The sequence below is a fragment of the Lissotriton vulgaris genome, unplaced genomic scaffold (assembly GCF_964263255.1).
Source record: "Lissotriton vulgaris unplaced genomic scaffold, aLisVul1.2 SCAFFOLD_581, whole genome shotgun sequence".
Lineage (NCBI taxonomy): Eukaryota > Metazoa > Chordata > Amphibia > Caudata > Salamandridae > Lissotriton > Lissotriton vulgaris.
This window is the reverse complement of record NW_028255144.1, coordinates 562,582-584,027: the sequence shown is the minus strand read 5'-3', so window position 1 is coordinate 584,027 and position 21,446 is coordinate 562,582. Positions and strand designations below refer to the sequence as shown.

Below are 21,446 nucleotides of genomic sequence, written 5' to 3'. Positions count from 1 at the left end.
AGTGGACCGGGAGGGTCCGGGGTGCTCCTCTGTTGGAGGGGAGCAAGAACCAGTCTGGAGCAACCAGACCAGCAGTGTTGATGTCGTCATTCGTCGTCGGGAAGGCCACAAGCCAGCGGGCTAGTAGCCAGACAACGCGGTGAGCAGCAAAGAGCAGAAGGGCCCCACGCAGGTCTCGTGGAGGCTGGGAGGCTGAACTTCAGTGCTGGAGCTGCTCAGGGTTGGGGCTTCTCGGACCCCAAAGCACTCACTCGAGGATCCCTCGGTGGTCGTGCTGGGCAAGCGTCGTGCAGTCTTGAAGATGGCCGGTCCCTCGAGGTCTCGTCGCACCCACAGATCTCAGCTGAGCTGACGATGTGGGTAGTGGTCAGAGGTGCCAGGGAAGCCGGGTCTCGTCCTGCTGGTCAGTCGGATTCCGGAGGAAGGACGTGCAGCAAACCGCAGTGTTCTTGGATGGTGCCTGCGGGTGCAGGGTGACTACTCCTTAGTCACAAGGGAGAAATCTTGAGAAGAAGTCGAGAGTTCCTTTCGTAGAAAGTAATTTCAGGATTCAAAGATGATCTAATTTGGAAGGGGGCCCGCTCCTATCTTTATACTAGGAAAAGGGGCTGGCACGCGACTAGGTCCTGCCCATGGGTGGGACCAGGAAGGGGGGTGGTTACACCCCTCTCCCATGCCGGACTTTCCCCAGGTAAGGGGCTGGTGTGCCCCTGGAACTGGTTCTAGCCGGCCTATGCATAGTGAGCACCGGGGTGCCACTTGCAGTCACCTTCCTCTAAAGCCCTGCCTACCCAGGATACACAAAACCCTGTCTGGGATGGTGCTAGCACCACCCCTGACAGGAAACCCTTTGTCCAAGCCTCCCTCGCTGGAAGGACTCCCAGCAGCAGGAGGTCAGACTTGTGTCTGTGGTGGCAGCATCCATTTTGTGATGCTGAGGCTTGAGTTAACTTTAACCGGGGTTCACAGTTACATACATGTCGTGTCCCTCTAGAAGGTTGGAATGCTAACCCCGTCGCCAGAATTGGCGAGGGGTTAGTATTCCAATTCGTATGATACCTTACTCGACATGTTTTGATAAAGCGATACCAGAGTTAGCATATAACCGCGAGGATTATAATGCACTTAAGAGTATATGGTACGCGTTATCATGGAACAGCTATTTGGACTTGGTTCCGCAAGCTGCAAACGGGCTCAGCTCGTGCTAGAGCACCATCTCACACGATTCCACGCACTCTGCCTTCAGGATTGTCAAGGCCTGCCATAGGAGTGACTGATAGGAATACGGGTGTCCATTTTAGGGTTAGTTATAGGTATACTATATCTAAAGCAAAGGGTGATTACACCACCTTGCCCCAGCTGTCGTGCAGCCAGTTGTGTCAGATTTAGATGGCCAGCCAGGGGTGGCATAATACATGCTGCAGCCCCTGGTAGGCCCTGGGTACACCTATGCCCTGAGTTACAGGGTCTGATAAGGTGGCCCAGTACCAATTGGATAATGCACCTAAGGTACACATGTCAATTTAGTGAGAGAACAGCAAGGCTGTGGGTCTGATTAGCAGGCCCACAGCCAGAGAAGTCGTAAACCAGTGAAGCAAAAAGCAAAAATCTGGGGTGATCATAGGATTGCAGACCCTACTCTCCTACAGGTGCCTTTGGATATCTCCCTGGCGCCTGATACTAAGGCATATTTGCAGAACAGGTTCCCGTTACTTTGGTCCTCAGAGGCGATACCATATTTAGTGATTCAGATTGCCCCTACGTTGCCAGCCATGGTCTCAGCCAACTACTTGGCCTTGGGTGCCAAGATCAAGAACGAGCCTGGCCGCTGGAATCGCGGCATCCTCTCCTGGTTGGGTAGGATTGCTGCCGTCAAGATGACGATTTTGCCACAAGTGCTCTACTTATTCAGGGCCCTGCCGCTGCTGCCGACGAAGGGGTGGATACAGCAGTTGCAGTCGGACGTAGCCCGTTTCATTTGGCAGGGGAAAAAGCCTAGGTTACGCAGGACCCTCTCCCTTTTGTCTCCTGACGCTGGAGGCCTAGGTATTCCCGACTTCCGTAAATACTTTCAGGCGACGCAATTGAGGTACTTGGTCGAATGGTGCAGGTGGGAGTCGGATAAGCATTGGCTTTTCCAGGACCAAGCGGTGGCGGGCGGCCTCTGCAGGAGATACCGTTCCTACACCGGACCCACCGGCCTAAGAATCTCTACGCCTCTTTCATTACTAGGGTACCTTTGCGGGTCTGGGATGCGACCTACCTTAGGTATGACCTCACCACATTTCCTTCGCCGCTTTCGCCGCTAGTGGATAATCCTGCCTTCACCCCTGGGATGGAGAAAGGAGCCTTCACACATTGGCGGCAGGCAGGATGCAGAGCATTATGTCACCTGTATGGCCCCGAGGGTGTCATCCCGTTCACATAATTTCGGCTGGAATTTTCACTCCCCGAAACGGAGAGACACCGTTATATGCAGGTTCGGCATTGGGCCCTTCAGCCACAGGTGAGGGATGTGGCGGATAGGATGCTCTCACCGTGTGAGAGATGGCTGTTGTCCCGTACATCAGACTCGAAACTAATCTCGGACCTGTATACGTTTTTGCAACTACCCTCAACACACTTCCACAATCCAGGGAGAGTTGGATGGGAACGGGATCTTGGGAGGACACTGAGCCCCAAGGACTGGGACCACATATCTTATAGAGCGCGCCACTCAGCATATCATATGGGCCTCACTGATACTTTTACTAAAGTGTCCACTTACTGGTATTATACGCCTGAGCGGATCCATGAGTTCGACCATAGTAAGACAGACACATGCTGGCGGGGGTGCGGACAACGGGGTACGCTCACGCACATTCTCTGGGATTGTCCTCTCTTAACTGGCTACTGGAAGGAAGTGCTGGATGAAATTGATTCTCATTTCGGCATAGAGCTCCCGCGCTTCCCGGCATATACCCTGCTAGGACTCCCAAATGATCTAATGTATCCCTCAAGTCCAGAAGAGGCAGGCAGATCGCCATTGCACTCGGCTCTGCAGTTCAGAATATCTTGATATACTGCCGTACAGACACAGTACCCACGATAACGGGCTGGCTCCACAGACTTTGGCACGTGCTGGGTATGGAGAAATTGTCTTTGGTGGTGGCTGGGGATGTAACGCAATTTAATGAACTGTGGCAACCATTCCACTCTTTGCTGCTCACAGAGTTCAGGGAGCTCACCTGTCCGAGATACCTTCGCCTCCTGCGGCTTACGAGCCCGCTACCGCCAGATCAGTGAGAGGGATGAGATCCTCCTCCCCAATTACCTATAGCTTCGGGAGATAGGCTGCATGTTAGTAGCGCACTGGACAGTGGGTGGGGTGGGTGGGGGGGGGGAGTTGGGGGGGGCATTGGGACGTTGGGGTGGCGGGGGACGTTTATACTAAAATGTTGTGTCATGCCGGACTTTTGCTCCTTTTCATTTGCCGATCTTATACTGCTGTATATAAGTTTGGATGTGTCACGCTGAATGAATAAAAATACTTTAAACATAAAATTTCATAACGAGTGCAGTGGAAAATGATATGGAAAATTCTGAAATTGATAAAGAATCGTAGTTGTGGTACCATTTTAAAAATGGCAGATCTACCAGTCAGGGACAGAGGCAAGACAGACCAAACTCATACATGCTCCCACAGATGGGCCAACTTCAGTTCTAGATTATGTGTCCATGCCAAAGTCACATCCGGAGTCACGAAAATGCATAGACATTTGAACCCACATGCAGCAGTTCACAGCTCCGACGCCCAACCATGATGATGGGGGGTGGAGCAGGCCGAAAACGCAGTAGAGTTGGACAAATTAATGTGAAGACCTGAGGTTTCCCCAAATATACACATCATTTGTACACTATGGGGTCCCGGGGTATCTGGGACAGTAAGGAAAAAGAGGACATCATCTACATAAAAGGCTATTCTATCGGAGAGTCCTGCCCCCCTTTCAAAGCCCCGCACCTGAGAGTCCATCATCACACACACAGCCAGAGACTCCATGGCAAGAGCTAACTGCAGGGGAGACAGAAGAGCAGCCCTGCCGCATCCCCCCTGTAATTGAAATATATCTGACCTGGTACTAGCCACCCGCACCACGGCCATCAAATCAGTCTACAACAGTTTAAGATAAGAAAGAAACAGTTCTGAAGTTCAGGTGCTATAGGAGGATGAACAAGTAGTCCCAGCTAACAGAGTCAAATGCTTTGTTGATATCAACTAACGGAATTGCTGCTGATTCCTTCAGCGCGTTCTATAATCATTGAATGTTATGCCGAGTAGTACGGCGAGGCATGACATCCACCTGGTCATGATGCACAAGGTCTGGGACTAAGTGAATTAGTCTATCTGCCAGTGCCTTTGCAAGAATTTTAGCCTCCAGATTTATTAGAGTAATTCTGTGATAGGATGAGTGTTTGTTGACTAGTCAGACTGGCTTAGGAAAGACTGCAATCTCTGTTTGTCACCAATGAGATGGTAATGCGGAGCCCCTCACTGTGGACATGACCACCCCCAACATGTTTTTCTTGAAGTTTAGGCATGTAGGCTGTAAAGAATTCAAAAGGAAACCTATTGGGGCCCGGGCCCTCCCAGGATGGAGTCCTGCTAGAGCTGACAAAAGTTCTTGCCTGGTGAGCACACTAACAACTCCAGAGATCCAGTCTTCTCCAATATTCAGACCCTTTCGGCCAAAAGTGTATGCCCTCTCCCTTGGACAGACCACTTCCTGGTTCCGCTCGTTTTATCTGGAGACTTCAGGAAGCCTCTTAAACCTACCACCTACACCCGAGACAGGGCTTGGTCCAGACTCCCTATCAAGGACTGGGCCAATGCTCTTGAACTATCAACCCCCTGCCCCTCCAGGAACCCGATCATAGCCGATACTAACTTCAGAAAATGGATCTCGGATTCCCTTGACTCCATCATTCCTATGAAAAACCGGGAAGACAAAAGCGGAAAGTTAGGGTCAGCCCCTTGGTACAATACAGAACTGAGAGTTCTCCGCAAATCCTGTAAAAAAGCCGAGCGACTATGGAGGAAGGACTGGCGTCACTCCGATAAAGAGGCCTATCGGAAGAATGTTAGAACCTACAAAGCAGCTTTGAAAACTGCTAAAGCCTTACACTTTGACGAAAGAATAAAGAATGCTTCCAACTCCGCCAGAGAATCCCACCTCATAGTCAAAGAACTCCTTAAGATCCCTCAGCCCCCCTCAATGTCCAACACCTCCCCGGACAGGAGCAAAAAACTCGCTACATTCTTTGACTCTAAAATTACCACTATCCTCGACTCACTTCCGCAGTCGAGTCAGCCAATATGCCGGGACCCTATCCCGTCTACTATCGGCCCCGAAAATACCCTTGGCCCGTCTCTGAAGGCTTTTAGAGCAGTCACACTGGATGACGTCGAAACGACTCTGGCCAAAATGAAAAGTGGCTCCCCCCTCGATCCCGCTCCTATGAGATTCCTCAAACAAGTTGCCCCGGTAATTGCTCCTCTTATCACAGATCTGATCAATACCTCACTGGCCCAAGGTACAGTTCCCCCTAGCTGGAAGGGAGCAGTAGTTAAAGCCCTTTTAAAGAAACCACAACTAGACCCATCAAACCTAGCGAATTATAGACCAATCTCGCTGCTCCCCGGCATTAGCAAAATTGCAGAGAAACTGGTCAATGCGCAGCTATCCCAGTTCCTAGAATCTAACCATCTGCTCCGCCAGTCCCAAACGGGGTTCCGCCCAGGCCAGGGCACAGACACCGCCCTCCTCGCTGTCATAGAGGAAGCAAGGTGCATTTTGGATTCGGGAGGATCAGTGGCAGTGATCCTCCTGGACCTCAGTGCTGCCTTTGACACGGTGGATCACCGTGTCTTGCTCCATAGGCTGGCTGAGGCGGGACTCGGGGGCACAGCGCTGGCCTGGCTGGAGTCTTTTCTTTCGGGCCGCTCCTTTCAGGTCTGGGATGGCTGTTCACGATCTGACCCTCTTCCTCTGGTAAACGGGGTTCCTCAGGGCTCCTCCTTGAGCCCTACCCTTTTTAATGCCTATATGGCCCCATTGGAAGAGGTAATTGTCCCTTTTGATTTTAAGATCGTCAGCTACGCGGACGACACGCAATTGGTCGTCTCTTTATCGCACCTAGACCAACACCCAGACAGCCTTCTACACTGCCTCCAGAAGATCCATCACTGGATGTGCGAATCCTCGCTCAAGCTAAATGGGTCTAAGACAGAGGTCATGTTGATGGGGAAAAAATGGACATCCATTCCTCCATCTGTCTGGCCCGACTCCCTGGGCGAGGTTCCCACCCCAAAGAAAGAACTCAAGAGCCTAGGGGTCTGGCTTGAACCAGACCTCACCTTGAAAACACAGGCCACTAAAACCGCCGGCACCTGTTTTGGACTTATGCGGTCGGTCCGCAAGATTCTCCCCCTCCTTCCCCCCCTCTCCAGGAAGCTACTGATCCAGGGACTGGTTCTGGCCCGCCTGGACTATAGTAACGCTCTCTACCTGGGAGCCCCGGAATCTACCCTGGGAAAGTTGCAACGAACTCAAAACGCTGCCGCTCGTCTGCTGCTTGGGCTCCCCTCTAGGTCTTCTGCAAAACCTGCCCTTAAAACACTCCACTGGCTACCAGTGCGGGAGAGAATAGAGTTTAAGGCTATGTGTATCGCCCATAAGCTCATGAACGGACAAGGCCCAGCCATTCTTAAAGAAATGGTCACCCCGTATAAAGCTTTGAGATCCCTAAGGTCGGACAACGAACATCTGGCGAATGTCCCTAAGTTTAGGAGATCACGTACCGGAGGCCGTCGCTTCTCTGTTAAAGCTGCCACTCGGTGGAACCAGCTACCCCGCAGATTGCGAATGGAACCCTCATATTTGGCCTTCCGCAAACAACTTAAAACGCTGCTATTCCCCAATTAGTGAGTCCAACTCTACCCTCCCCCCTTCTGAGCCATCCTACAGTTCACAGCGCGGGGATGCCTTCGGGTCACCAGGCGCTCTACAAATCCTTAAATAATAATAATAATAATAACTCACGATCTACAGACAAGAGGATCTTAAGGGGAAGGGCATGCACAAAGTCCACTATCTGTTCCTGTGACAAAACCTCCTGTCAAGCGTATACATCTTCAAAATAAGAAGGAAAACTACAAGGTATGGCCTTGGGTTCAGTGCGCAGTGAGCCCGATGGGCTCGGATGAGAGGAACGGAAGACACTGTATGAGTACTTTGCCATAATCTATGAAGCATTTTGCTAGATTTGTTTCCCATTGATAAATGCAACTCAGTTGCCTGCCAGAGCTGTTTGGCCTTATCTAACAGGCTCTGTAAGTATTGTGGCTGTAACAGACCCAACCGTCTATGCTCCACCTGCCCTTCATCCAGACGACTCTGCGTGTCCAAATCTGCAATATGGGACTAAGGAGCAATAAAATCTTGCGCACCGCCGCCGCTGCTCATCTGTAGAGAAACTAATACTGATATCTGCACCCCGCAGTTTAGGTTTCAAGGCTGCCCAAAGCATTGCTGGGGACACCACAGAACCAATATTATGTGTAAAGTATTCCGCAATGGAGCGCTCCATGTATATTCTATATTTAGGATTTTGTAAATGTCTTAAAAGCTGGGCGCAACCGGCCTACGCGAACGCAAACAGCTATGATCGGAGAGGCCCTGCGCCAGGACAGTAAAGTTGGCGACTCTATGCAAATAGGGTTGCGGAACAAAAAAGTAATCGAAGCAGAAGGAACCGTGCGCTGTGGAGAAATATGTACACGTTTAGCCCCTCCTAAATCCATGGTGTGTCATCCAGACATCGACCAGACCCAATGCAGATATAAGTGAAGACAATCGGGTTATCCCAGTCTCCTGGGGCAAGTTATGCGGACACCACCAGCCTACAGAGTGGTCTAATACACAATTCCAGTCTCCTTCTACAACTGTGAGTCCTACAGGGAGTTCACCCCATAGTCTCATGTGAAGTAGTGTGGCTCACTGGTTAGAGGCGGCAGACCCCAGAGCAGAGGACGGCCCGGGACCAGGGTTCGATTCCCGGCGCGGCAGGTTTCTGGACCAGGGTCAGCGGACTCGATAATTCTCTCGCCTTGGTGCCCACTCTGATCAGCGATCACACTCGGCAACTCTGGGCATTAGCTTGCCTCATCTTCACTAACGGCCCCACCAGACCGCTGGGGATGCCTGGTCTCACCCTGGAGATACCCATTAAGGGACCATCTCTCAGGGAAGCCAGGAAGGGTTTCGCAGCGGTCGAAGCGCCTTGGGACCCTACGGGTAAGTAGTGCGCTATATAAATGCCTATACATACAAGGTCCAAGAAGGGCATAAACACAAGGATATGTGAGGAGTACCCCACATAGCGATTTAGTTACAGCTCTGTATCTACCCTGCTGATATACCAAGGTCTTTGTATGTTGAAACTGAACATTATACTTAATCAGGACCCCAGAACTCTTGGAGCCACTCATGATCCCAGAATAAAACACATTGGTATATCTAAATCTGGTTAGGCATGGGAACTTGCCACCAACAAAGTGTGTCTCATGACGTAGTAGAAAATATGCTCCCGCCCTCTTGGCATGTTTCAAGAATGCCTCCTGTTTGATTTGATCAAGTAGACCATTCAGGTTCCAAGACACCACACACAGCTGGTCAGCAGAACCATCAAATAATGGTCCACTCATGGAGTAGTGGGCAGTAGTCTTAACAAGCATCAGGCATGAAAAATAAAAATGAGAATATATATAATAAACTAACAACAACTATAGCAATAACGAGTTCCCAACTCCCCCTATACTTCGAAAACAGGAAGTATCTGTCACAAGGCAGCCCGAGTTCAGGCCCGAACAGAGGGCACCGCCCGACCTGCTCCAATGGATCCCCATAACATGGACAATCACTCGGGGAAGCCATTATACCACTCTCAATGTCTTGCGGTCAGAGGAGGATGGATCACATCAAGGTTCGTTCGGTGCATCACAAATAACAAGTCTCCCCATCAATATCACGTCGGAGGGATATCAGTTGACTTTTGGGGGTTTCAGGGATGCACCATCTGCTGTCGGGGTCCCCTCATCTCGCCGGAAGCTCCTCCAAGAACAGTGAGCCCTGGTACTGCATTTTCCCAAGGTTGCTAGAGGTTGATTACGTGTGTCCCCTAGGGATGAGTGAGTCAGAATCCATCCGGGGATGTGGAGTTTTAGGTGAACTCTCCCATCAGTCCAATGAAAAATTCCTTCCGGCACTTCAAAGTAGAAGGTCTGTGATTGATACATGACCTTCAGCTTGGCTGGGTGTAGAAGCATGTATTGAATAATGAGGTTGGGGAGCTGTTGTTTAGCTGCCAGGACAGATTGACATTGCAGCTGTACCATCCTAATGTAGTCTGGGAAGATCCTGATGGTCTGAGACTGCTAATTTGTTTTGTTGTGTAGTCGGGCATGTTTGAGGATAGCAGCTCTATCCATATAATTTAGGAGCTTTGAAATAACAGGTCTGGGCCAAGACCCAGGAGGGGGACGCTGAACCAAAGCCCTGTGGGCCTGCTCAATGACGAAGCAAAAGGACAGGGCCCCTGGGGACATCAGATTGTGAAGCCATTGATTCAGAAAGGGCTCCATTGAAGGACCCTCACACTCCTTGGGGAAGCCAACAAATCTTAAGTTGTTGCGGCAAGCCCGGCCTTCAGCATTGATCTGCTGCAATGTGTTGACGGAGTCTTCCACACCAAAGACCCAGATCTTCTCATCTGTAATTTGTTTGACGCCATTCCTCAGATCCTGACTAAGCAATGTGACATTGGTGCCCACCGCACTGAGCATGCCTCCAGCGGCCCATACCTACACCTTTCATCACCGCCAACTGCTTTGGCCCGCACCGTGCAGCTGTTACATCTAGTTCACGGAGGCCACATCAACCAATCGAGGCCTCCATTGCCACAGAATCTCACCACCACAGCTTCAGTCAGTAGGCAATACCCCAAAAGGCAGGTTCCCAGGGTGTTCTACCGATGTGAGCCAGGATTACAGTGGATAGAGTGACTGCACAGAGCGGTATTAAAACACGACCGCCAAGATGGGCATACAAGTAATGCCGCCCAAACATTCCTTAGTATATATATTAAAACTAAAAATTAAAATCTCAATGGCTTTGAAGCCAATCCATGAGCAATTAGTTAAAAACCTAACCACCAGAGGATGGATTTTAGGCATAAGATATTTGATGGAGACCTCCTGATGCCTCTGTCCTTTAAAAATCTACAAAATGTTAGAGTTTAAGTGCTGGCATTTTCCAGGGGGTGACATTGCTAGGAGAGCTCTTTCTACAAGGATCAGTACAATAGGATGTGCTGGCCTTGATATTTTTGGCTACATGGCTGTCTGCAGAATTAGTACATCATTAGAAATGCAAAAAACAGTAGGACTTTCTGATGCATATACAACTGGTTGCTGTTTTTGTTCTTTCGGGATAAGGTATTTTGGATAAGAGTAATCCCTAACCCACTACTCGGAATCAAAGCTTTGAATAATTGTTTCCAAGTTGGGCAGTGCTGGTATGAATTGTAGTCCAAACAAGCCAGTGTGACATCAAGAAAGTCCATGCCTTGTTTGGTACACAGGCCAGGATTTCTAATCTACACTATGGTGAACATAACTCTGTTGGGATCTACAAAGCCAGAAGGATATACATTTTATGTACTTCACATAGGTTATTTTAATGACGTTCTCCTGTATAAGTCTGCCAACTACTTGGGTGCTTTCCTCTAATGGGAATTGTCTGCTCTAGACATCAGGACCTGTGTAGGTATGTACGGAAGAGTTACAATAAAGACCTTTATTGTGGGAGGTAAGCAGCCTGATGTCACTGTGCAGTCATCTAGGCATGCACAGGATTCTTACTTTAGTGCTCAGATCATTCTAACTTTACGATAAATGATTCAAGATTGTTGTATGAAAGTTTATCAAGGAATTCTATAATTGCTTTGTAATCCATGCAAAATGTGAAATAAAATTGAACTTTATTTTGACAAAATTTCTTAGATGCCTCATAGAATTGATGTTATCTAAGAATAGGCAATGATTTTCATCTCTGATCTAAAGTACCTTAACTTAAAAGGACTTCACTTGTAGAGTGATAATTCACTAATATAACTAAGGCTAACACACTTGGGGCCTGATTACGAGCTTAGAAGTGCAGGAGTGAATACCACGCCGGTGGTCCACTCTTGCACCACCAATCCCCTGTGCCCATGGAAACGCCAAAAACAGTTCATGCACGGCATGGGCTTTAGAGTCCATGCCATGCAGGAACTATGGGGTGCATGCACACAGGGGGAGGCACAGCATGCGTTCCTATGCAAATGGACAACAGGTGGTCCTTTAGGGCCCCCTTTATTTCAGGACCGCCATTCTTTTCATGGAGGAAATGCCTCAATGACACTGCTGGCGGTATTGAAACTCCTAATATTCAAGGTGCTGCATCAGTGGCACCACCAGCATATCACTAAGGACCGAACCACCGCGCCACCGCTTGGGAAGGGCAGTCTGACTGAACAACTTGTAATGGGGCGGCAGGACGGCTGATGTGGAGGTGACTGGACCACCACCATCGCGCCCCCCCAAGTCTGGCGGTCTTATTGTATGGTCTAGGAATATAATGGGTGCTTTATCATATACTTCGCTAAGCGGATTTCCAAAACTGGTAATTTTGATGCCTAACTTAAACCATTCCTTGGTGGAAAATGATCCATGGATACCGGTGTGGCGTGACAGTTAATGCTTATGAAACGTGTTATGCTAAGAAATTCACAAATGTTACTGCTACTGTGGTGGTATATGTGACTACTTGTGAACCTACTCGCTCTACTTTTTTATTTTTCGCTGTTGTATCAGATATTTAAATGTCACATTTTTCTTAATTCAGTGTTACATTCATAATGTTCTGCAAGCAGAATTGGTACTGCTTCTAAACTCATCAACACTGCTATTCTCAACACTGCATCTAGCCATCTATCTAGTACAGTTGGAGAAGAAAAGTGTAGTAGACAAAAGGAAAATAATGTGAGAAGCACAAATAGTTCCCATTAAATACCAATAGAAACTCAGTGCACCAGAAGACTTGTGGTTAATATTTTAATCGTAAAGCCATATCTTAGAGATTGCAAATAGGTAACCTACATAGTTAATGTAACAAAATATATAAAGGCAAACTCAATAACATTTGATGTACTGACTGAATGCAATTGGTTTTGAATAATGGTCCCATATTTAGTTTTATACGTACATATTGATGCCTATATGTGTATGTATTACACAGTGGTACCTCAGAAAGAACCTGGCTTGGTGCAGGTGCACATTCGCCACCAGAATTACTCTCATGAGAATCAGAAGAGTGATCATTAACACCTTGACTGCTACAGCAATTCCCGCTCGGTGCTGAAGGCTTCAGATTTCCATTGTTCATGACGAGCTCAGCTCGTCATAAGCACACGACCAGTGTACTGCATGACGAGCTGAGCTCGTCATGAGCATGGAAGGGGTTAAAAGGGGATTGGAACTGCACAGTAACCCAGTTTATTTAAGAGACAGAAGCAGTATCCGATGGCTAATCTACAACATTCACAATGTAATACATTCCTGGCACCAACTAACCATCTCTCCTGTGTGGGCCACACCTACAGAATGAACCACAATCAGCATTAGGTTTATGTTTATGTAGTTTAGCGTCCATTTTTTGGGGGGGTTGGGGTTTATATAGCGCGGACTTGGCCCGGAGGTATCAGAGCACTATACATGAGCACCAGTTGCGTTACAGATGGGCACATTTATTGTTTTAAGGCACAGGGAGATTAACGCCTTAACCGCGGTGGTTTTTACGCCGCGGTGCGGACGTTCTGAAGAGTGGGCGAGGCTGCATTGGCCGTTGGCCGATGGCAGCAGTAGGGAGGTAGTGCTGCCGTCATCCAACGGCCGATGGCAGCATGCAATGGGTAAGTGATTTTCCAAGAATCACAGGATGTTGAGCGTCCCTGCCGAGACTCAAATCCGGTTCCCCAGGTTCGAGGTCGACAGCTCTGGCCGTTAGGCCACGTCCTAATTAGAGTACCCAGACTTTTTTGAACATTCCACAGCTCTTATGCATGTACCCAGACACTTAGCTATGCTGGTGCAGGTCAAAAGCTGAAAACCTTGATACCCTGGAAACTCCAATACATGCTATTTTCACCTGCTGAGAGGTGTGTTATTTTACTCCGTTGCCCTGGCATCCTTTGTTTTTATTTGATGTGATTTCTTCCTTTGTGAACTACCCATGAATATAATGATTCACAACTGCAGTACCTATTCGGGCTTGTCCCCCCTATAGAAAAACTCAAATAATTATAAACGACTGGGTTCTGGAGCTCTGTGCATGATCAAGAATGGTATCTAATACACAAGAATTTAAATGGTCAGCATTCACAACATTTAGCTAATACTCAAAACAATCAAAGGAACAGATGAGAAATTAATATTGGAAGTGGTATAACAAGCTGACTGCACTGTATACAAACTGTTTGGAGTGTGATAATGCTAACTTGTTGGTCCAATCTGATGTGACAAGCATGAATGTTATCTAATAACCGATTTATAAAGAAATGAATATCAAATTGCACACAAATGTAATCACAGCTCACCAGCGAATTACTATTTCAAACTTGCTACTTAGCTCACAGTTGTCTGCAAGAGAGTCACTTTAACATGTATATCCTTTTTTAGGTCGAGCTGGTGTAAGCAGCGCGAAGCTCTGCATCCAGCGAAGCCTCCATTGTGATCCACTTGCTGGGAATGTGGGACAGGGGATGGGCACGTGCAGGGCTGTCGGCGATTTTAGCATGCGTGCGCGCACGTTCACCCACCCGCCGTGCACATCTCCTGTCTCAGTTAGAGAGCAAGTCAGCCTCTCACAATCACACACGCACACACACACACACACACACACACACACACACACACACACACAAAACACAGCCACACATACACACGCACAGCTACACACACACAAGCACACGCACACACAGCCACACACCCAGCTACACACACACGCGCGCACACCCCCCACTTCCCCCCACTCACCGGGTTCTTTTCTCGCTGCGCTGCTACAGGCTCCATCACTCCGTCGCATCACTGGATTTCTCTCCTCTCCTTCTTATTTGGAATTCTCCTTCCCTTTTCCTGGAACGTCGCAACCCTGTATACTGGACGTTCTGGGAGTTGGAGGACCTTCCTCCCGTGCACCCTTTTGCCTTGACTGTTCTCTCCCGGGAACCCAAGCACTCCCGGGATCCCTGCTTTCTTCTGGGCTCTCCACTACCCACACCCCTCTGCCTCCAAGGTGCCGCGCTCGGGACGAGCTACGTCACCGCGAGCCTGGCACAGAGGCGGGGCATCTCCTGGACCCTCGCAGGCTCCAAGGAACTTTCCTGCCTATCAAAGCAGAGCCCGCCTCTCTCGCCTGCGTTCCAGGCCTCGCTCTTAACATATGCACGCCTTCTTGTTGTTGTTTGTAACAAAGGTGAGGCCCGGCGTGCCCTAGATACGGAAGAAACAGTGTGATCGTCATCAAACCCAGCCCGCGGGTGCCGCGCCTCAGATTTTTCCAGGCGCCGCCGGAGATGAATCATCGCGGTTGCCGCCGAGGCCACACAGGTTGCTGCCTTCCCGGTTTCACCAGGGGTAATGGCTGAGGTTTAACGGACGTACAGAGCCATATAATCCTGCCCTAAAGCCTGACATCCACCATCATTTCGGCCAATCACAGAGCAGACAGCCTTTCATCCTGCGCCGTATGTGTTTTAAAGAAATGTTTGAGACTGAAAATGGCAGGAAAGCCGGGTTCTCAGGAGGGTCAGCGCAATTATATTTTTTGCCGTAAGTGGCCGATCAAACAGCATACCACAGACATGATCTTTGTTTCTTTCATGTTATTTTGAGAGATTGTTTACATAAACATACAAAAAAGACACAAACGTGGTGTTCGGCGCATTTGGTGTAAATATAATGTATATGCTCTGTTAGTTAAGTGTACATCACAACGACTAAAAGAAATTGCACAAGAGACTAAAACACAGTGTCTTTTTTGTTATTTCCCGCCTTATTTCCTTCAGCCGTGAAGGTGTTGCTTTGTTTTCAGCATCAGCGTCATTGTTGGGTGTAATTTGAGCCTCAGTCAGTTTAAGGCCAGAGACAAAACAACGCTAATCTCTTTAAGACATGTTGTTTCCAACACTAAACAAGTGCCTTTGGGCTGCTTTCAGTTACATAAGTACATCTCGGCTAATGGTGTTAAGGTGCAAAAGAGGCCTGGTCACAATCTCGTGTTATCACGACCACCGTTTATTGGTGATTAGATCTTTCTGTGAGTTTCAAAGCGCCCCATGACAGCCCGAGGGAAGTAAGGGAGGAACAACCGGGGCCGAAAGAGCGAGAAAAGAAAATCATTTGCAATGCAATAGGTCTCACATTTACTCAAGCTGGAGCTCTTGGCATTGTAAATGACAATGCCTTCTATTTATGTTTTAAATAACAAAACATAAATAAAAGGTATTGTCATTTACAATGCCACTAGCTCAAACTTGTGTAAATGGGAGACCTTTTGCATTGCAAATGCTTGTTTATCATCCTTCTCTCTAAATGACTGACCATTACCTGGTGACTTTTCAGCATGCAACTATTTAGGAGGTTTGAAAATAATTACATTCTCCAGTTTTATAGCTAAATTCTTCAGTTTCATATTCATTACTCACCAATTTTATCTTCCATCCTTCCAATTTTTTCTTGGGCCATTTTCAAATCATTTTGCTTCATTGTGAGGCGACACTGAGTATCTTGCAGTGTATGTTCTGTCTCGTCATTCAGTGACCTGCAAAAACATTTAACATTACCCAACTATACCACAGGAAAACAAAGTGTTGCCATGACAATGTTGAAGGGGTAAGTCACTCACTTAAAAATCTGCCAAGGAGCTCCTTAGTGGTTGAGAATTACCCTAAGGGAGTTGGAAGTTTGTGGGATCGATGGCGAAGTGCACGCCTTGGGTAAATTCTGAGATGGGTAAAGGGTCACCTTGGTGTCTTGCAAGCCTTTTTTATAGCCAAAAGCTTGCTTCTTGCAGACCAAATGTACTTTCTTCCAGCCTTTCCTTATCTCTGCTTGGATGTAGTTCACGTTGGAAATGGTGGCTTGTTGCATGGGCACGGTTGAGTAATGGTAACCCATCACTTTAAGTCAACTCACATGGGCTTCATTGTGTGCTGCTGTCAACATGCGTGAGATGATTACATGTACACATGCAACGGGCTGATGTCTAGCTTAGCTGCTTTTTTTCTGAGGACTACTGCAAAGTTCCATCAAAAAGTGGGCAACAATGCCATTCCTGGGAGATCTGATGGATCACTGTGATGGCACACCCGTTACCATGTAGGCCTACCTTGGGGCAGAATCAAACCACATTTGCTCCAGGAGAGACCTGAAACGCGAATGCTTCAGGCTCAATGTCAACTACATTTCACATCTAGGAGTTAGCAGCTGAAGGGTATTAGATTGTGTCCTCCTACAGCAACTCGATTCAAACTTCATAGCTCTGTAAAACACAGACACTCGAGACATAGTGCTTTGAAGTCAAGGGTGGTAAGCGCTACATAAATGCAATTTCATTTCAATTCAATACCTAGGACTCTATAAAAACTACTAATAAATAAAAAGAAAACATTCATAATGGCCTACCTGAATAAGTAAGTGAGATTCTCACCTTTCCTCAATACTGTGTTAGTTATACTGGACGGTATCAACACAGCCATGCAATCATTAGGGAAGGTTTACACCGCACACTAACTTAGAATTAAATAATGTCCAATAATTTACATATTAATATTGTGGGTCCCAAGAAAACTTATATTTAATGAGTCTGGCCTAAGAGAGTTTTACCTGTTGCATACAAGCATAATGCAAGGATATTACAAAGCCCTATGTTACTGGCGGAGAGTGAGTTATTCTGGGTTTATGACTGTCCATTCTTGCTTTGCAAACATCATAGCTGACGAAGTTAAATCAAATGTAACACTATTAGAATATGCCTTCTTTGCCTTTCACTGGTGTTGGGACATCTGTTTGACAACCTTTATCACAATTCATTCTGAAATTCTCATTCTCACCCAAAGGCCAATAGCAATTCATTCATATCCTTGAGAGCCATCAAGCATAGCCTTAATGCCACTAGAGTTAAGCTCAGCTAAAGGAAAACTGTGTGAACACACAGCGCACTTCCAACTTGAAGCCCTTCTGTAACACCCTCATTCCACCCATGACCACAAAACAATTATTTCCTTTTCAATTCCCAAAACATCTGGAAAATCCTTTATACTTGGAGATTGTCAGTCTTGCTTATCACTTCACATAAGCATCGGCATTTGTGCTAATGAGAACTTGTTAAAAACATTACACATGGAAGGGATTGTCTTTGTATACCTGCAGAGTTCTCGAAGGAGCCATTCCTTTTTGATATCTTCAGGAAACCTCTGGTTGACCTAACACTAATCTTTAAATTGAATTTCAAAAGTATGAGAAAGATAAGGAAATAAAATTCTAGGTTCACAATACCAGCATCCACATTGCTCATCCAACTCCATTAACTCATAAATGTGAAACAATAGGCTCCTCCTCAACAGACCAGCCTCTTGCCTAATAACTCTGCCTCTTTAATCTCCAGTAGCCAATATTTTAAAAGCCTCTACCCCACATGTAAAGCAGACATGGAAGTCACTTTTAACGTTAGCTTCTCCCTTGCTTCACAGGTCAACAAAACCATCTAATCCGCCACTGTAAAACTTAAAACACTGAAAACAATCCACCATAAACTTATATTTCCTTACAATAGGCACGTTTGTCTCATTCTAAACCTATCATGCTGGGGATTGAAGACTACAGAGGAGTAATAGTCATAGTATAGAGAAGTGGTGAACTGCCTTGTAGAATTTGTAAGTTGATGAAAAATGGTGAGAAAAGAAAATTATTTGATCAAGCACTCGTAAGAGGAGAATGAAAAATGGGATTTGAGCTTTATTTTTCAATTTGAGGATTGCTAAGGATTCTTGGAGCATTAATTTCGTACCCGACTTATTTCATTTTGATTTATTGAAGAAAATGATGTTAAGGTAGACACTACCATGGGTAATTTACAAGCAGCCGCGGTCCATGCAGGTAAGAGCAGTGGGGGGATTTCGAGGGACGATGCAGAGGTGAAATTAAATAAATAATTAATTTTCCCGCTGCGTTGTCCCTCGAACTCCCCCCCATTGCCCCCCCCATGAGCTCCACCGCTGTTACCTGCACGGATCACAGCTGTTTACAAGGCCAAAATCATACCCAGACATTCGTACAGTTCACCATTACAGATACAGTGGGTTTAATGTGATGAAGCCAAATTTATCATTATAAATGAACATGAGGGAGGGACCGTACCGAACAATTGAATTTTTGATGTGACAGTTCGTAAAGGGTGACCTTTGCCCCTGCCTGCAGGGCCGGTCGCTCCACACACCGCGCAGCTCCCTCCATGACTGCCGGGACCCTTGACCCCCCTGCTACTGCCTCGCACAGCCGTGGGCCTACATCGCCGTTCTGCCAGCTATCTGCCGGTTTGTGCCCGTATCTGCATTCTACTGTGTGTAACTATTTGTTAACTGTTGTGCCTTCTGTGCCTGTGCCCCTTATCTGTTGTGCCACTGTGCCCCTGGTATTTGTGCCACCCCAGTATCCTTTTACCGCCGCATTTTTGCCGTCCCCGCTTCCCGCCGCTGCTCCCCTGTGGCCCCGCCCCCTTTTCTCAGTGTAACCCGCCAATTGGCCACCCCGCTCCCGCCTCCCAGCTGCTCCTCCCTCCCACTTCGCAATTTATGGAGGTCGCCGCGCGGGAGCGCAGCGGGCGCGCCGATTGTGCGCTGAAGGCGCGCCAAAGGCTGCGCCCGTCCGCGCCTGGACCGCGCCCAGCGCCAGGACCCCTGGTCCTCACCGCCAATGCAAGACTACACAACAGACCTACAACGCCGCCACTCTCAACGCACTCAATGCCGACCGGAACCCCGCCTGCTACCGAGCCACCCCGAGACGCACCCACGGACCCTTCGCCTGCCAAGCCTGCCGATTCACCTGCTACCGAACCTGCACCGCCCCCGCCAAGTCCAGCACCAGCAGCAACCACCTGAAGTGCATCCTGCTCAACACCCGCTCCGTCCACAGGCACGTCGTGGAACTCTGGGACCTGCTCGACGCGACAGCACCTGACGTCGCCTTCCTCACCAAAACCTGGATGAACGCCTCCTCAGCGCCCGACATCGCCATCCCGGACGGATACAAGATCACCCGGAAGGATCGCGTCAACCAGATGGGAGGAGGCATCGCCATCGTACACAAGAACACCATCTGCATCTCGACTAACTCCGACGATACCTTCACCGCCGCCGAACACCTGCACTTCCAGATACACACTGACCCCAAGACCACCCTCCGAGGCACCCTCATCTACAGACCACCGGGACCACGCACACAATTCAACGAAGACATCACAGACTTCATCAGCCCGCACACCCTTCCCTCCGCCGACTACATCCTCCTAGGGGACCTCAACTTCCACCTGGAGAACAACAACGACAGAAACACCACCCCCCTGCTGGACAACCTCGCCAACCTCGGACTCAAGCAACTGGTGAACACCCCCACCCACTATGCCGGCCACACGCTTGATCCCGTCTTCTCATCCAGGAAGCACATCTCCTTCAGCCATGCCACGGACTCCACTGGACCGACCACAGCTGCGTCCACTTCAGCTTCAGAAGAACTACCACCCACCACCACCCGCAACAGGTCCCCCGTCGAAGCTGGAGCAAGATCACCGCCGAGCAGCTCACCGCCTCCCTCAGCCAGAACAGTCCCACCAGCACAACGGACCCCAACGAAGCAGCCAGCAACCTCACCAAGTGGCTGAACCGCCTGCGCCGATGACCTCGCACCACTAAAGAACCCTCCCAGCAGACCCGGCAGCAAGAAAACCCCCTGGTTCACCGACGAACTCAAGGAATCCAAGAAGAACTGCCGCACCATCGAGAAAGCCTGGCGGCTCGACCAGACCACAGACAACAGGACCGCCCTCAAGCACGCCACCCGCAAACACCATCAGCTGATCCGCGCCACCAAGAAGACGGCACTCAAAGAATGACTGGACAACAACGCCTACGACAGCAAGGAACTCTTCAGCATCGTCAAAGAGTTCTCCAACCCCAGCGCCGGAAACAACGACATCACTCCCTCGCAAGACCTCTGCAACTCACTCGCCTCGTTCTTCCAACGCAAGATCGCCGACATACACAACTGCTTCGACGCACAGACCACGTACCCTACCACCGAACCAACGCCCGCCACCACCACCATCTGCAACTGGACCCCGATCAGCACCGAAGACACCACCCGCACGATGAACTCCATCCACTCCGGATCACCAACCGACCCGTGCTCACACCACGTCTTCAACAAAGCCGATGCCATCATCGCACCCCATCTCGGAGACACCATCAACTCCTCCTTCCACACCGCCACCTTCCTGGAGAGCTGGAAGCACGCCGAGCTGACCGCCCTCCTGAAGAAACCAACGGCGGACCCCACCGACCTCAAGAACTACCGTCCCATCTCGCTACTTCCTTTTCCGGCCAAAGTCATCGAGAAGACCGTCAACAAACAGCTTGCCGCCTTCCTCGAGAGGAACGGATCCCTCGACCCCTCGCAGTCCGGATTTCGGGCCAACCACAGCACCGAGACCGCCCTAATCGCAGCCACCGATGACATCAGAACCCTGATCGACAACGGGGAAACAGCGGCCCTCATCCTCCTGGACCTCTCTGCGGCGTTCGACACTGTCTGCCACCGCACCCTAGTGAAGCGCCTCAGCAACATCGGAATCCGAGAGAAAGCGCTGGAGTGGATCATCTCGTTCCTCACCAGAAGAACCCAGAGAGTCCGCCTCCCTCCGTTCAGATCCGAGGCCACCAAAGTCATCTGCGGCGTACCACAAGGCTCATCACTCAGCCCCACCCTCTTCAATGTGTACATGAGCCCCCTCGCAGCCATCGCACGCCAACACAACCTCAACATCATCTCCTACGCCGACGCCACCCAGCTCATCCTCTCCCTCACCAACGACCCCACCACCGCCAGAGCCAACCTACACGAAGGGATGAAAGACGTCGCCGACTGGATGAGGAACAGCCGCCTTAAACTGAACTCAGACAAGACAGAAGTCCTCATCCTGGGATCATACCCCTCTGCCTGGGACGACTCCTGGTGGCCCCCGGCCCTGGGCACC

At 49.0% G+C, this 21,446-nt stretch overlaps 1 protein-coding gene across 1 annotated transcript in view; it reads right to left on the bottom strand.

Annotated features, from left to right (window-relative positions):
* The window catches only part of LOC147659215 (centrosomal protein of 135 kDa-like), a 548,924-nt gene that overhangs the window by 262,003 nt on the left and 265,475 nt on the right, over window positions 1-21,446 (bottom strand). Inside the window, exon 10 of the mRNA XM_086951883.1 lies at window positions 15,841-15,956. Coding sequence (XP_086808009.1) covers window positions 15,841-15,956 — 116 coding nt within the window. The remainder of the gene's footprint in view (window positions 1-15,840; window positions 15,957-21,446) is intronic.